Source organism: Microcebus murinus, chromosome 7 (genome assembly GCF_040939455.1).
Source record: "Microcebus murinus isolate Inina chromosome 7, M.murinus_Inina_mat1.0, whole genome shotgun sequence".
NCBI classification, from domain to species: Eukaryota; Metazoa; Chordata; class Mammalia; order Primates; family Cheirogaleidae; genus Microcebus; species Microcebus murinus.
In genome coordinates, this window is record NC_134110.1 from 17067822 (window position 1) to 17084402 (window position 16581).

Below are 16581 nucleotides of genomic sequence, written 5' to 3' on the forward strand. Positions count from 1 at the left end.
CCCGGCTAATTTTTTTTTCTATATATATTAGGTGGCCAATTAATTTATTTCTATTTATAGTAGAGACGGGGTCTCCCTCTTGCTCAGACTGGTTTCAAACTCCTGACCTCGGGCAATCGCCCGCCTCGGCCTCCCAGAGTGCTAGGATTACAGGCGTGAGCCACCCCGCCCGGCTGACACATGCATTTTTGTTATTATGTTTTATTTTCATTTCATTTTAGTTCTTCCCTTCAGATTTCAACCATCATGCAGCTAAAAATATCTTTGGATGGTCTTTCTTCTCCAACCATCGTTTTTCATACCTATGTGCTTTCTGGGTATATGAAAAAGGCATAAAAAGGAGGAAATGCTTGTTCAGAGTAGACCTTTCCATTCAAACATGCACCTCACTGCCATTCTTACAATTAATTGTAGATTTTTGGACCAGTGCAACCAATACTGAAGTTCAAAAATATTGAAGAAGTGATCAGAAGAGCAAATAGCACTGACTATGGACTCACAGCAGCTGTGTTCACTAAAAACCTCGACAAAGCCCTGAAGTTGGCTTCTGCATTGGAGTCTGGCACAGTCTGGTGAGTTGTGTGTGTGTGCATTTTGGCTCTCGTGAGTGGCTTCTTGGCTAGCTTTGTTACCCTTCTATTAACAGAGAGCTTCTAGTTGTATATTATGTGCCAAGCACTGTCAAAGTGCTTTGCTCGATCCAAATGACTACCTTCTGAGATAGGTACCATTATGTCTCCATTTTACAGATGAGGAAATTGAGGCACAGAGGGGTTGAGTGATTTGTCCAGGGTCACACAGCTAGTAGATGGCAGAGCAGGCTCTGGTGCCTGTGTCTTTGACCCATGCTGTACTGCCTCTCTGACTTTATTTTTGGTTCTGATTCTAAAAGCAGTGCATGCCCTTCTACAAAGCATGGGTACTCGTCCCTGCCTCACCCATAATTGTGCAGGTTATCCCTGTCATACAGATGAATGAGTTGAGGCTCAGAGAGGTTGAATGATAAGACCAGCATCATATAACCAGGAAGCAGGAGAACTCTGGGGCCAGGTCTGTCTCATTCCACATTCCAGTTCCCCTATGCCATAATTTTTCTCTTCTTTTCCCTCCCCTTCTCATTCCATTCCCATCCCAGTGAAAAGCTCTGTAGTTAAGTATATGCACACTGTACGTTCTGATGGGAAGGATGAGAGGCAGAAAGTGAGAGCACCCTGTGTTTTAGTCACTGACACTCTGGCAAAGGCCACGCATTGGGCAGGGCTCTGCGCCCAGTGCCTGGGAGCGGGCATGCCAAGGTCCGGTGGGGCTTCTGCAGGCAACTGTGAGCACCTTGCCTTCTTTTCCTAGGATCAACTGCTACAACGCCATCTACGCACAGGCTCCATTTGGTGGCTTTAAAATGTCAGGAAATGGCAGAGAACTGTAAGTGTTTCCATCATTCTGAGCCTTCCACGGGATCCACTAGACCTACAGGCAGTGACTCGGGCTCCTGGCTCCTGAAGCCCCTCTGCTCTGTGTGTGTCAGCCATGTCCCTCTGGGGCCGGTTGGGACCTCCCTTCCCCCCCTCTGCCCCCCCACCCCCACCCTCATCCTCAGCCTGCCTCCTCCAGGCCTCAGCTTCGCTGTCCTGCCCAGCACCCACCACGCTAGGGGGACACTTGCCAGAGCTCCCTAGATGGGGACACGGGCAGAACTGAGAAAGTGCACTTGGTGCCAGACTTGGGACGTCCCTACTCACACAAATCCCCACCCTCAGAGGGGAAGTTGGGCTCCAACCCAGGGCGGGCTCCACACTTCCCCGGTCCTACCTCGAGGGGCTTCAGGGGCACATTGTGGGTGATCCCGGTTCCTTCCGGGTGCCCTTTGGGAGGCATGTGGCAGCTCCTCCTGGGGGCCGTCAGTGGCCCATCCGCATGTGCAAACCCGATGCAAACCCCTCCGCATTCCTTTCCGCCTGGCCTGCTGGAGAAACGAGCTCCATAGGCCGTAGGTTTAGATTAACCGATGGGCCTTCTTGTGTCTGGCCCGGGCCCAGAGCCGGAAGGAGCACCCCGGGGGCGGAGACGTGTGGTTTCCAGCCGGACGCTGGCTTCTTTCTCCGTGTCCTTCTCAGTGGTGCTCAGGGTTTTATTAGCCTTTGTGGACAAACATCCTTTAAGATCCGTGTTCCCAAGGAACCATCTGGGATAACACCCCAGGGCTGTTCCTGGGACATCTCTAAAGGGCTCAAGCTCTTCCTTTGATTTAAACAGTGTGTGTTATTTATACAAAAAATGCCTTACCTTGTAGTTTTGTTTGCACATCTTCCGGGGGGAACACACTCCAATACCTCCCCTCAGCTGGGCCTTGGTGGGGCCTTCGCGTGGCTTCCCTTCAAGATTCTTAAAGATCTTAACAAGGAACGGGGTTGGCGTCCAGCCCTGCACGCATGCTCTTGGCCAGTCTGCGTGGAGTTAAAGTCCCTTTGCCCCCCACACCCCAGTCCCACCTTCTAGTGCCATCCTTGACTCATGGCAAATACCCCAGAGCCGCCTGAACATCTGAGTGCAGTGTGTCCATTGATCTCAGCCTGTTCCTGTTATCGATTTCCCCTTCAGGGACCGCCAGTAAATTCCTGGCCATTAAGGCCCTTTGTAGAAACTGCATTTCCTCCCCCTAGTGGCTCATTTGCATTTGAGTTCTGTGAGCTTCTCTGTGAGCTTCTGCTTCATTCACCTCTTCCACCTGCCTGCCCTCTGGGCACAGGAGGCAGGGGCTGGGTCATCGGAGTCCCCTCCAGGGCCCCCCAGCAGCGACAGTGCTGGTGACAGCTGGCATTTGCCAAGCACAGACTCTGTGGCAGGCTCCATCCGAGGACACTATACCTGTTAATGCATGTCATCCTCACAACCATCTGCGCAATGGGTACAGCTGTTTTCGCTTGAGGAAGCAGCCCAGGGAGCTGGGAAGTGACAGAGTCAGGCATGAACGCTGGCGGCTTGGTCCTTGGACCCACCCCAGTGCAGGGCCTCATTCATTAGGGGTCACCTTTGTCAGTACATGGAGTGAAGCCAGGGCTTGCGTGGTCATCTGTCTCCTTTGATCTGCTGCCTTCAACCAGACGGGCTATTAGGGCTGGGGAAACCAGAGGCTAGACACGCCCTTGCCTGGCAGCAAGAACTCCAGTCCCCAAAGCAAATGTCCCTAGGTGTAGGGGCCCACCTGATCCCAGGTGTGTGCTGACCTGCCCACCACCCTAACGGGGCCTTCAGCTCCTTAGCACCCCCTTGCACGGCCCAGGGCGGGGCTTGGTGAGCATTCACTGAACATGGTCCATGTTTCATCCTGCCAGTTAGCCATAATTGGGACTTTTTCGAATGTCTGTTTTTTGGACCCTTGGCATATGTTTTCTCCAAGGCTTTTCATGAAGTATTTTAAAGTAATTCACAAGGAGCCTGGAAACTGCCTTGAAAACCAATTTCCGTTTTCAGTTGTCTCTAATTAATGTCTTCATGTTGCAAGAAGTTCCCTTTTTCTTATGCTGGAGCCTCATGCGGTGGATTCCATGGTTTTCCCCATCCCTGGCCACCCACACACGCGCCCCTCCAGGATCTGTTTCTGGGCAGGTCTTGGTATGGAGCCTGCAATTTTTCTTCCCCCTGGGTGCTTTTCTTCTTGTTTTTTTGTTTTGCTTTTTAATAAAAGTGATACAGTAACCAAAAAATCTATATAGTAGAGATATGTGGAAACTCAAGGCCTCCTTCCCCTAACCCTCAATCCCATTCGTTAGAGATAAACATCATTCAGTCATTAATTTTGCTCATTTGTTCACTTGCCAAATATGTATATTTTTTAGCATTTTTGATGCACTAGGCATGACACTAGGCACTAAGTATATGGCAGTGAACAGCATGATCACCAGTCCCTGCCCACCCCTGACATTCTGGTGAGGTTTAATGGGAGAAAGGTTGGGTACGTGGATAGCCGTGAATGCCAATGTGGATGAAACTGGGCGAGAAATCAGTTGGGAGATGGCACATTGGGTTGAATAAGAGCAGTAAGAACTTGAACCAGGGCAGCAACTGCAGAAATAGAAAGAATGAAGGGATTTATGTACTTATTCTTACAGCAATTATTTAATGCTGCACTTATGTGCTAATCCAACATGGTTTTGTCTCTTTCTTTTCTTTACTAAGTTAATAAATTATTAACAACTTTGAATCTTTATAATGCAACATCATATGCTCACTTTTAAAGTATATTGTTCATTTTTTATGCATATAATGGATGCAAACATGTATATTCTTTTCTGTTTTTGAATGAAATGGGAGCAAACTATTTTTTGCTCTTGAGAATAGATTTTTGGATAGCATTCTATTTTTTTTATCCATGGTCTCCTGTCACGGACTTTTGTATATTTTCCAGAGATTTTGCTATTACAAACTGTGCTGATTGTATTTCCTTCTGGATACACTTTAATGCATTTGTTGGAGATTATTTGCCAAATGAATTCCTAAAATTGAATAATCTGCTACAGGAAAAATGGGCCTACCACTGTTTTGGTTTGCATTTCTTTAATCATGAGGGAGTTGAGTACCTTTTTTACACTAATTGGTAATTTGCATTTTTTTCCCTGTTGATTTTCTCATTTGGTGGTTTGTATTTTTCTTATTGGTTAGTAAGAGTTCTTTGTATATTGAGGACAGCAGCACTCTTGCTTCTCACACAGGGTTGTAAATGTTTTTTCTTTTAGTTTGTCCTTTGTCTTTTGGGTTTTGTTAATGGAGTCTTTGCTCTGCAAAGTTGAAATCAGCATTTTGTTTATGGCTTTTGTATTTTGTGTTATGTATAGAAAAGATGACAAAATAATTCACTCATTATCATGGGTTCTTGAACTATTTGTTTAGGAAACTACCTAAAAATCTCAATGACACATTATTAATAAAATAACGACATTACTTTCTACCATTCATTTTTTACCTAGCTCGTAGTAGGTGCTATGTGTGAATTATCTCTAATTGCTACAAGTACCAGGAGGTGATGTAATTCCCATTTTACAGATGATGAGAGATGCAGGGAAGGTGTCAAATTCATTAATTTGCCTGATCTACACAAGGGCCCACCCTTTCTCTCTCTCCAAGTGGCTCCAAATTGCCATCTAGAAGTTATAAACCCAGAATAATCTCTGCACCTGCTCTCCTGCCTCGATCACTCTTCCAGGCCTTGTCTTTTTGCTCTCTACTCCCAACCCAGGGAACTTACCTCTTTATTTTTTTAAAAACCCCTTCATTCTTCAAAGGCAAACCCTTAGTCCTTCTGAATATTTCAGAAGTATCACACACAAAAAACTTGGTATTTACACTGCAGTCACATATCCGGTTACTGAAACTGGCTAATGGTGTTGTAGTCCTTCCTATTAATCTACCAAGTCGTCACATTCTGCCCTGTGGCCTAAACCCAAACTGCCCAACAGAATAATCAAGCGTTGGAACACAGTTTCTACAGCATGGCTAAGTGACATGCCCATTTTGAATTTTCTTCTTTTCTGTGATCACAGAGGTGAATATGCTTTGGCCGAATACACAGAAGTGAAAACTGTCACCATCAAACTCGGCGACAAGAACCCCTGAAGGAAAAGGGGCTTCTTCCTCGAATACTGGACAGCTGAATGTGGCAGAGCAAACCTGCCGAAGAAAAAATTACATTTCTGACCTTCTTGGGATACTTTCTTCTGGAGGCTTTAAATCTACTGGAGTTGAATGATTTTTGATTTCCTCTTATGCTCATGTTTTTTGAACAAACTGTGGATGCCCATATGTTGTGTGCAAAATTGCAGTCCTGGCTGGGGAAGGAGCTGTTGACCATTTCTGTTTTTCCCTTTTAGGCCAGGTCCAGGAGATAGTGAAGATACTCAGGGCTTTGTTACTAGGAAGTGGTATTTGAAGTGTCCAGCACTTACTTAAAAATGCTTTGCTGAATCTGACTCCAGTAAGAATTTGGAAAAAAAAAAAAAATCCCTGTGTGTTCTACAAGCAGGGCCCTGTACCTGTGGTCTCCTCAGGGTTACCTGCTCATAGAACATTCCCCTCCACTTTCTGAGGTAGAGGTGGGACCACTCAGTGAGAAAGGATTAGCATTAAGTTAAAGGGGGGGGGGGCTTTCATAATGGGAAGCTTTTGGGAAATGCATACCCTGGAAAGGTACCAGAGGCCTGGGGTGTGCCCAGGTGTGGGTCCTCAAGGACTGTATATTGACATGGACATGAGATTCAGCTCAAAACCAATGCTGCCTTTGGAAAATGACTGGATCAACAGCCTAAAAATCTTGCTCAAAAACGATGTCATGCTCTACCTTAACCAAGGCATTTTTCTTAGGCATAAAACATGATTCGTATTACCTTTGCTGCTAAGGATCCAATGTTCTAACTCTACAACAGCGTTGCAAATCCTAGGATAATGAAGTTTGACATTTGACATTTGACAAATCAGAGCCATAATTCACTTTTACAAATTATGCATTTCTGCCATATTCACAAATGGTTTATGATAAGCCTATGTAGTTCGCCTTTTCCCCAGCTCTATAATCCATTTTAGATTAGTAAAACATACACAACTGGAAAGGCTGCTATTAGGATACAGCCCTGTTTTTTTTAAAGTTCTAGTTTGATATTAATTTTTGATTAGTTAATAAATGACACCTGGATTCCATGGAGGAACTGGATCTTCATCCAAATGGCCTGAGTATTTCACTAACAGGTTATGATTTTTTTCTCTTCCTCTTTGGGTATTCAAATAATGTGCAATTTCATGTTTTAACGTGGGAAACTGAAAGCGTTCCCACATAGCTTTAAAAACAGAAACAAACTTAAATTGTGTTATTCAGATACTTTTACTGTTGCTTACTGGTCCTTTTCTAACTGGGAAAATGGTGCTTCTGTTTGAGAATTAATTTGGAGAGGGAAATACTAAACTGAAGCTCTCTGTCAGAACCAATGTGTATAAAGAAAGTCATGTATAAAATGGGATTATCATCCTTGTCTGAGATAAGCAATACCAAATTCACCTTCCTCTCTCCATCAGTTAACACTTATCACTTTTACTACCAATAACTTGTTAAATCAGGATTTGATTTCATACACTGAATTTTCAGTATTTTATCTCAAGTAACCATAAACACTAACCTTGATAGTAATACATTAGAGGGTTCCTGTTCTTTCATTGTACAATAATGCCTTTAATATGAAATGCTACATTATTTATAATTGGTATAGTTTATGTATCTTTTATAGTTGTAAGTATGCAGAGGTGGTATATTTAACCTTCTGTAATATACTGTATTTAGAAATGGAAATCTATATAATGTTAGATTTCACTTCTTTTAAGGTTTACCCCTGTGATATGGTTTAAAAATCTATCAGCGTGGGAATTCTGATCCTAACTGCAGAATGTGTTCAACAATGCAATAACAATAAAATAAAATTGGATATTTGAGAAACATTATGTTTTTCCATTTAGGGACATTTTAATTCTGTGGCAGGCCTTTCTCTTTCTGAGAACTGTACAAAATGGCTTGTAATAAAGCAGGATTGATGACTTAAGAATAAAATTACATTTACTCAGTCAACCAGGCCCAGTGTTTTGCCTGAGTGTGAAACCCTTTTTTGGGGGGTTGGGGGTTGCCCGGGCAGGGAGCTGGGCCTCAGAGGTTCTATGTCTTGGTTGGCTAAGTTTAAGCTGTCATCTAAGCTTTCTGAGTCTCATTTTATTGTAAAGTGATAATGTAAGTACAGAAAATGGTAGAGAGGACTGCATGAGGATTTAGGGAAAGCACTGTGTCCCCCAACTGTGGGCACAGTGTCTTTTCTCATCATTTTCTCAATGAGGATCTAGAGAAAGGATCTGTTCAGGTTTAACTGACCTAAAGTTTCTAAGGCTTCTAACCAAGAAGCCTCAATCACCAAGCTGTGAGCTGACCCTGAGGTTGGATCAAGAATATTCCTTGTACCTGGGTAGGTTCACCAAGCTCAATGTGTCCATTTGATGTTGAGAGCCCAGGTCACGTTGACCATGGAGTGGTAAAGTTCCACTTTTTAAGAAAAAACTTGAGAGGCTTGGATCCGATCTCCTTAGTGTATGCATTTATGTATGTATTCATGTATTTAGAAACATCCCATTTGTTAATCCAAATGTGAGCATAAAACTATAGGAAAATGACATCTTTCCCTCATTCAGTTAACCAGAGCATGAGTCACTGAAGGGAACCATTCTGGGAGTAATAGACACACCTGTGCCTGTAGGGTGGGCACGTTCTCTGAAAGTGGACCCTGTGGAATGCCCTAGCCTCTCCTGTTGGTGGACGAAGCTGTTCTAATGTCTTTGCTCCTTGCTTCTAGCCGTGGGGCTGATTTGAGCTTGATGGTGGATAAAGGGGGGTGTTTAAAAAAACTGTCCAAGGAGGAATGTCAGCTGAAGACAGACAACTAGGAGACCCAGAAAGAGCAGCCAGCGACTGTCCCTTAGAAGGCAGAAGTGTTAGTTCAGGGAGGAGGCTGCCAGTCCCACCATAGGAGGGACTCTGGGTGGGATGCCGAGAAAAGCTACAATACCATGGGGTATAAGAAGGGGAAAGGAATCCTAACTGACCAGTAATAACTTTCCTATGGGAACCTGTGACTGACGCATGCCTAATGGATAGAGTTCAATGCCGGAATATAACAGCTCAAAACAGGTCATCTGTGTGTCAAATGTTCCGTCTGTTTTCTACCTTGGGGACATTTCTATGACATTAGCCTAGTCCCAATATCATTTAACAGGGAAGTTGAGTTGCCCCCATGCGCATTGGCCAGGTCCCCTCCAGGGCCTGCCGGGCACTGGGCGTGCGCTTCCTCGCGGTGGCGCTAGGTGGCGCGCCATGCGCCTTGTAGGCGCCGCACAGCCTCGGCGGGGCTCGCTCAGCACTGCAGACGCCATGCCCTGCAAATTGTCAGGGACTTAAGTTTACAGGGTGCAATCACACTGCTGCCTCTTGCAAACTGGTATGAGGACCTGAGTGGTGAGGACAGGATTGCAAAACTGCGCCTACCCTTTGGGAAGGGCGGGGTGAGGGTGGGAGGCTGCAGCCCCCAGATTTTGTGAAATGGCAGTGAGTGTTGTGGAGATTAGCTTCTGTGCTTTGCTATAAATCTTGGGAATATTTGAGTCATTATATTACATGAGAGGAGCGCAGGGTGCTGGTCCTGCCAGGGTGTAGAGCCATCCGCGTTTTCTGAGCAGGCTTCTCCTTCCTGGGTGGACACTTGGAGCCCAGTAGAGGCCCGCCTGCAGCACGGCGTGGATCTTTATGGTCTGCATTTGTGCATTAGCCTCAGTGGTGAGATGAACTCCCTTATGATAGGTTGAAACATGATAAATTGCCAACATTCCACCATGTTTTACTTAACCTCCCGCTCCAAAGCAGACAGTTGAAAATTATTCACTAAATAGCAGTATCTTTGCACACGTCCATAATTAAATTAATACATTCAAGTGGTGCAAGGAGTTCAGTTTGGAAAACATTAATGCTTTAGATCTACATATTTCTATACTGCCCTGTAAGAGCTGTACACAAATTTAATATTCCCATCTTTTTAATATTTGCAACTATGGTATATGGCCAACATACACGTTAGAAGTTAAACTGCCCACTGCTCTGCTACTAGAGCAGATATTGCTGCCTATGGCCCTCATGGAGCGAGTAGGGTGCCCCAGCCAGGAGGCGACCTGGCACTAGAAGGGCCCTAGGACCCTAGCGTCTCCCGGGGCACGCGCAATGAACGTGATCACCTGTTTTAGAGCCGGGGAAACTGAGGTAAGCCACCAAGGGGAGAGCTAGCAGCGTCTGACCCTCAAAGCGCAGCGGCCTTGCCCTGTGCGCTCTTCGCGCCGCCCGCTGCCCGCCCTCCCCGCCCGCTGGATTGAGGAAGTGCGTCTGGGCCCGGCCCGGCCCCGGCGCGCGCGGCCCGAGGCGCGGGGGACAGAGGGCGGTGGGACGGCCAGGCCCGGGCCGGCTGGTGTCCGCCCGGCCCCGCGTCCCAGAGCGCCCGCACCCCTACCCCGCCGCCCCGCAGGTAAGTGCTGCTCCTGTCCGCGCCCCGCCGGGGGCCTGGCTGCCTCCCGCAGCCGCGCCGGGAACCGTGCGCCCGCGCCCCGCCGCCCCGGCCCGCGCCCACGGTCCGCGGGGAGCCCCGGCCTCTGATGGCCTGCGGGCCTCCGCGCCCCGCGACTCAGGCCGGCGCTCTGGGCGGCCGCGTGGTCGGGCGTGGGGAGCCCTCGCCCAGGGGCCACAGCCAGAGGGGCGCAGAGGGCGCGGGGCGACTTCCGTCTCACGCCCCCGCTCCGTCCCGCAGTGCCCGGACGGACTCCAGCCAGCCCACGAGCTGGGGTTGGGGGGCAGACGGTGAACCCCGAAACCTCGCGCGAGACGGGGCAGGGCTTGGGGGAGCGAAGGCAAGAAAGAAAACTAGGAAAATACACCAGGGCGTCCGCTCATTTCCTCTGCCTTTGGAGAAAAACCCTTTTAACTGGGGCCGGCCGTGTCTGCGTGTGAGGGAATGCGTGTGCGCTGCGCTGGAAGGGACCGCCGGTGTCTCGCTGCCTGAGGGCGGCCTGGTGATGTGGGTTGGCCCAGCGCACTTTCACACCCTCAGAGCCTTGCCCAAGGGCAGGGTATTGTAACGTCTCTGGTTGCTACAGATAAAACTGCCATGGCTTCTGCAGTCTCTACAATCTGCTGGCGACCTTCCTTAGCAGGGATGCAAAGGAGGGCCCCTAGGAAGGCTGGGCTGGCAGGGGAGATGGTGATGGACATTTCAGGAACCCTTGCAGCCAGCTCAACCTGCCCCTTCGTGATTTGAGGCCATGAAGTTTTTCTCCTACAAACACATCCCCCTGCTATGGTCAGAGAGGTAGAGAAACAGGAACACATTTTTATGGTTTTAGCAAACCTCTCCCCAAATACATTATTTTTAGAGCTTGCCATTCATCGACATGGTATCAAAGTACCCAGGCATTAAAGGGACAGCTAGAATTTGCAAAGTTTTGGAAAATGTTAACATTAAATGCCTTTAGTTATTTGATTTTCATTATCTTTGCTTATGTCCTGAAAATAGAGACAAATTAGGTATGAGGTTAGTATGTTATTAACTTATTTTTTTTTTCTTTCAGAGGGTTTTGGGGTCAGCCAAACCTTTCCCTCTCCCAGGCCTCCCCAGCGTAGTCAAATCAGTTGCTCAGATCTAAAATCCAGGAGTTATTCTCCACCCCATTCCCCATCCCTTGAATTCAGTCTGTTAGCAAGTCCTATTGGGTCTACCTCCAAAATGTTTCCTAGTCTGTCCCCTTTTTTCTCAAGGCCTCTCCCCATGTCCAAGGTCCCAGCATCTCTTTCCTGTATGAAAACAGCCCCCCCCCCTGCATTATGTATGAGGCAGACAGAGTGATTTTTATAATGGCTAAATCAGATGTGCCAGTCCTCTTCATGGAACCCTTCAATAGCTTCTCCTTGCAATTGGCATGAAAACCAGGAGCACTCTGTCCCCACACCCCCCTAGGTGATCTGGCCTCTGCCATCTCAGACCGCCAGGCCATTGCCCCCCACCAGCCACCCAGGCCGAGCTTGCTCCCCAGCATTGGGTCTCTGCATTGCTGCCTCCTGACTGTTCCTGTGGCCGTGGGAGGCCTTCCCGGGCCACCCTCCCTAAACCCATGCTGTCTCTCACATCCCTTGCCCTGCAGCCTTCTTGCAGTCCCCACTGTCTGCATGTTCCTTCTTTATCTGTTCAATTTCTCCTTAATTACCTCTCAGTTTCCACTGGAGCTTCTAGGGTCAGAGACCATGTCTGTCTTGCTCACTGCTGTGTGCTCACTGCGTAACTGTGCCGGGAGGCGCCCAGTGCATGGCGGTCCAGTGACTGAATGGTGAATGGACAGCCTTAACTCGCATGCCGTTTCAGACTCATGGAGCACTTCTGTCCCACAACCATTGAGTGCTCATCTGGACTTGAGAGCAATATATTTCTCTGGCCTGCAGCTCCATATGAGATGTTGATGTCCACAAACCTATTAAACACATTTTGTAGGCAAGCCAGTATTAGGAAAGGATGCTAATAGCACTGAAGGGATTTCTAGAACCGTGAGGCCAACCAGGCTTTTGATTCAAAAAGGAGTTGGACAATATGAGCATTTCTGACATGCTTCACTTGCAAAGTCCTCCAAGTCTTTGGGATGGACAGGTCTTCCCAAGCTTCCTAAACAAAAGACCTGCGTTTCTCCCTTGTCAGGAACTTTACAGCATTTACTTTTTTTTTTAACTGTATGCCCTCCCTGCCAGCTTCATAAACCCATGCTCTTCATTCTTCATGGAAAGGGCTCAATAAAATAGTTGCAGAATGAATGTCAGGTTCCTTTTTTTTCCCTTTTTCATTATGTGTTTAGGTTTATTTGTCAATGCAGGTATAAAGAATTGGCAAAAAGAAATTGATGAGGTTTTTAAAAATTATTAAAACAATCATTACTGCAGAAAACCCTCTGAAAGCTGTCTTTAGGATGTACGATAAAGGAAAACATGTAACTTACAACCATGATTTGTTGCATTGATCTGAATCCCAGAGAAGGAGGAGGAAGCAAAGATCCATTTGAGGGGAAAAAAAATTGAGCAAAACTTGAGTTACCTCATCTTAAAACTTGTACGTTAGGATGGATGCCAAAATACTAATTATAATTTTAAAACTGTTCCAGGGGCAACATCCTCCACTGGTAAAGTGATTTTCAAAAGGAAACTGAAAATGAAAAGGGGAACAAAATGTGCTGGGCGAGGGTTTGCTGAAAATATTTTAAAGATTTTTTTTTTAAACTTAAAAACAGACACTTCCATCATCAGAAGGAATGTCTAGCATTTGGATTTTTGAAATGTTGTTGGATACGTTTGGTGGATGTCTCGGAGAGGTGTTTGAAAGCAGATGGCAGCTGTGCTTCTCGGTTTCTGGATGTTAATGTGTGATCGGAGCCTTTATTTTAAAACAGATTCTGTCTTGCTGGCTCTCCCGCTTCCCGACTCAAGTTGTTTTTTCTGAATCAGGTCTTGCAATTAATAAGGCTTTAATCGTCTCCTAAATGTTGTCCAGACTGATCATTTCTCCTTGGACTTCTCAGGCTTCCTGACTTCAAACACGGGTGTTTCCTACATATGATTTCTCTCGACCTTTCCCTCTTTGGTTCAGAAAGGTGCTGGTTCACAGTGAGCAAAGCCACTGGGGCCAGGCTTTTTCTAGCCTCACCTTCCCCTGCCTTGAAACTTTCAGCCCACCTGTGCTGGATGCCTGATTTCTAGGCTTTGAGATGAGAAATTCTCATCGCCTTGTTCTGTAGCCTGCCCAGTGCATTCACTCTCAAGGGCACCTTCTGGAATCTACCCACTGGGGAAACTGAGCATCCGCACCTGCAGCATCGATAGTCTGAGCTTGTTACTTAGGTGGGAGGTAGGAGACCCTGCTGGCCTCCCAAGTCTTCATGCTGTTTTTACAAGTAATGACCACCCCAGCCCTATTGTTGAAAGTGGCTGCAGAAACTTTGCCTTAGTTGAGTTCTTACAGCAACCCTGTGAGGTTGCCAGGCCATGGGGGTGCGTGTCTATTTTTAATAAAGAAAAAACTGAGACACAGATAAATTTCAGCTTGAGCCACTCACTGCTAACATGTGACAGAGGCGCTCCACGCCTTTGACATCCACATAGCGCTTTTACCTTTACATATTGTCTTTGGTGTTAGTTATATGACCCTGATTTTTTAAAATTAGTTTTGGCTGAGCTATCCCTCCACATTTTGGAGTTGTCTGTCTCAGAGAACACAGACATGGGTTGCTAATTGTACTTTATATATAAAATACGCTACACAAACATTGATAGGCACACATGTATTTCATGTGGTAATACCTTCATGTCATGCAATTGACCAACCCAATGGCAGGATGGATCTGGGCCTGGGTCTTGCCCTTAAGACTTTTCTGGTCTCCTAATTATCATAGCAGGAGGGACACTCATGTTGGGGGGACCTCCAAGCTCAGTAGGAGCCCAGCATGGAAGAGCATCACCTGGCCTCAGCAGCTTATCACAGTGTTGTTAGTTTTAGATCAGTCTTAATCTAACTTGGAGTTTCGCCACCTTGGAACTATTTGAAGGCAGATAATTCTTTGTTGCAGATGATTGTTCTGTGCATTATAAGATGTTTAGCAGCATCTCTGACCTCTACCCATTAGATGCCTGGAGCACCTGCCACCCACTAAATTGTGACAACCAAAAATGTCTGCAGACATTGCCAGATGTCCTTTGGGGGAGGGGCAAAATGTATGGGGCTCGTTTCTGTTAACCCCCAAAACTCAAACTAACTTGACTTCATAACCAATAACAATCTCTTCTCTTTGGGATTGTTTCCTAACTGCCCCTTTGGGATTACTTGCCCACTTCTGGGCTTCCAGAAGAATCTATCCTGGCCAACTATGTGTCTGCCTCACCCCAACTGGAGTACGAACCCTTGAGGGCAGGAGCTTCGATTAGCCATCTTGGCGTCACCATGCCTCACACAGGTCCTGGCTGGCTTGCAAGTGACAGTGGAGATGTGTTGATTGAACAATTATCGAACCCTTTACCAGTAGGTGTTCTCTGATTGTTTTGGGCTTGTTCAAGGTTCTTCTCGGGTACACAAGATCAGAGCCCAGTGTGGAGATGGGATGCAGGGATGCTCTGTCCTGTCACTGGCCCTGCCTGACAAGTTTGGCTGGCTGGGGAGAGGAATGTTGCCACGGAGAGGGAAAATCTCAATGAACCGATGTCAATAGTAAATATTTGCAGGGGTACAGGAAAGGGCTTGAATTAAAGATGCTTTCTGATTTCATGATGTTTTTCACCTCCAGAACAAGAAAGCTTTCTGCTCCGCCATGACTGTGTGTCCATACTGTGGTCCACCCCACGGGCAGCGGCGGTGGCAGTGACAACAGCGGGACCTACCTGTGGAGATCGGCTGCCTCAAGGGCTGATGGCTGGCATGTCACAGAGACCACCCAGCATGTACTGGTGTGTAGGGCCAGAGGGGTCAGCCGTGTGTCCAGAACGCGCCATGGAGACCCACAACGGTAAGGGCAGGGGCTGGCCGTGCCTGTGTGGGCTCAACCTGCCATGCTTGTCCTGCAGCGAGTCTGGGCTGCGTAAGATCGAGGATTTTCAACCAAAGGAAATTAAATGCCAACTCTTTGGTGCTTTTTCATCATAAAATATATCTTGAGAGTCTCACTTATATTCTAAAAATTGAGGGGCCATGTACAAAATTTGTTGTGGACTCACAGTAAGAATTGGAGTATTGCTTCATGTTCATTTAAAAAAGACTTCTTTTAAATGGGGGTTTGGTTTTGCTTTTGTGTTGTAAAAATGATGCATGTTTATTACAGAAAAATTGAGAAAAGAATAAAAAAGAAAGTAGAAAAAAAAAATCAGCCAGGATTTTACTACTTCAAACACAAGCATAGTTAACATCTTGGCACGTTCTGGTCTAACTTGCTTCTCTGTGCTGAAGGGACTTTGTTCGAACTTTATTGTACTTATAAGGTGCATATAATTTTGTGCCCTGCTTTTTTCTCCTACCTTTCTATCAGTGACATTCACCTAGGTCATGTGATAAGTGAAATATAGTCTATGGGCGGACTATATAAAATAATTGACCTTATTCTCCTGTCACACACTTGGGTGTTTTCTGTCCACACTTACCAAAAGCATTACATTCCCATCTTTTTGTGCATAGTTTCAAGATTATTTCTATACTGTAGATTTGCAGAAGTCAGATTATTGGGCATGAACAGTTTTTAGCCTCTTCGCACAGATTGCCAGGTTTTCTACTAGAGATGCATCACTTTTAACACCAGTAGAACACTGATATTGTTGTTAACAATAAATATTTGTTAATCTTTTAGTACATCCTAGGTACTGGGTTCCGTGCTTTATGAAATAATTTCATACAGTCCTCACAAGAACCTGTGAAAATAGTACTTTTATCTCTATTTTATAGCCGAGAAGCATGAGGGTAAGAGAGGTCTAAAAACTCGCTCAAGGTCAACAACTCATAAATCGCAGAACTGCCACCCGAGCCCTGTCGTAACCCTAGAACGTTCAGTCTTAAATTCTAGGCCGTCCTGCAGGGGTTGAGAGGCCCCATATTGAGTGTGAGAGGGCCCAAGTGTTCTTACTCGCAACCGTGGTCGCCATGGGGCATGGTACCTGGCTCGGTGGACACTTTGTTCAGTTTCTCGAATGTTCTTTCTCTATCCAAAATGTCTAGCAGCTAACAAGGGTGATGTTTCTGGAAGGCTTCTTTTCACATAAACCAAATTACAAAATGGGAGAAGAATGTGTTCCTTGACATTGCCCAGTACTAAATGTTTCCAGAGTGTTCAATGTACATCTTTTTAAGTTTTATTTTTCTTTGTTTCAAACATCGATCTTTTTTCCGTTGCTTTGTTAGCGTGAGGTCAAGGTGGCGTGGGCAGTGGAATGCTGCACCCGAGTTTGGGGCAATGCGTCCA

General features: G+C 46.3%; 2 protein-coding genes across 4 annotated transcripts in view; both read left to right on the forward strand.

Annotated features, from left to right (window-relative positions):
* The window catches only part of ALDH1A3 (aldehyde dehydrogenase 1 family member A3), a 34585-nt gene extending 26984 nt beyond the window's left edge, over window positions 1–7601 (forward strand). The window contains exons 11-13 of the mRNA XM_012764579.2: window positions 415–572; window positions 1348–1422; window positions 5538–7601. Of these exons, the coding sequence (XP_012620033.1) occupies window positions 415–572; window positions 1348–1422; window positions 5538–5610 (306 nt within the window). The 3' untranslated portion in view covers window positions 5611–7601. The remainder of the gene's footprint in view (window positions 1–414; window positions 573–1347; window positions 1423–5537) is intronic.
* A 2077-nt stretch (window positions 7602–9678) lies between these two features.
* The window catches only part of LRRK1 (leucine rich repeat kinase 1), a 135313-nt gene continuing 128410 nt past the window's right edge, over window positions 9679–16581 (forward strand). For 2 of the 3 annotated variants that reach the window (XM_012764580.3, XM_076004817.1), the window contains exons 1-2: window positions 9940–10085; window positions 14923–15141. In XM_012764580.3, the coding sequence (XP_012620034.2) occupies window positions 15045–15141 (97 nt within the window). In that variant the 5' untranslated portion in view covers window positions 9940–10085; window positions 14923–15044. Of the gene's footprint in view, window positions 9827–9939; window positions 10086–14922; window positions 15142–16581 lie in introns of those variants that run through there. The other variant, XM_076004818.1, reaches the window with a different exon arrangement.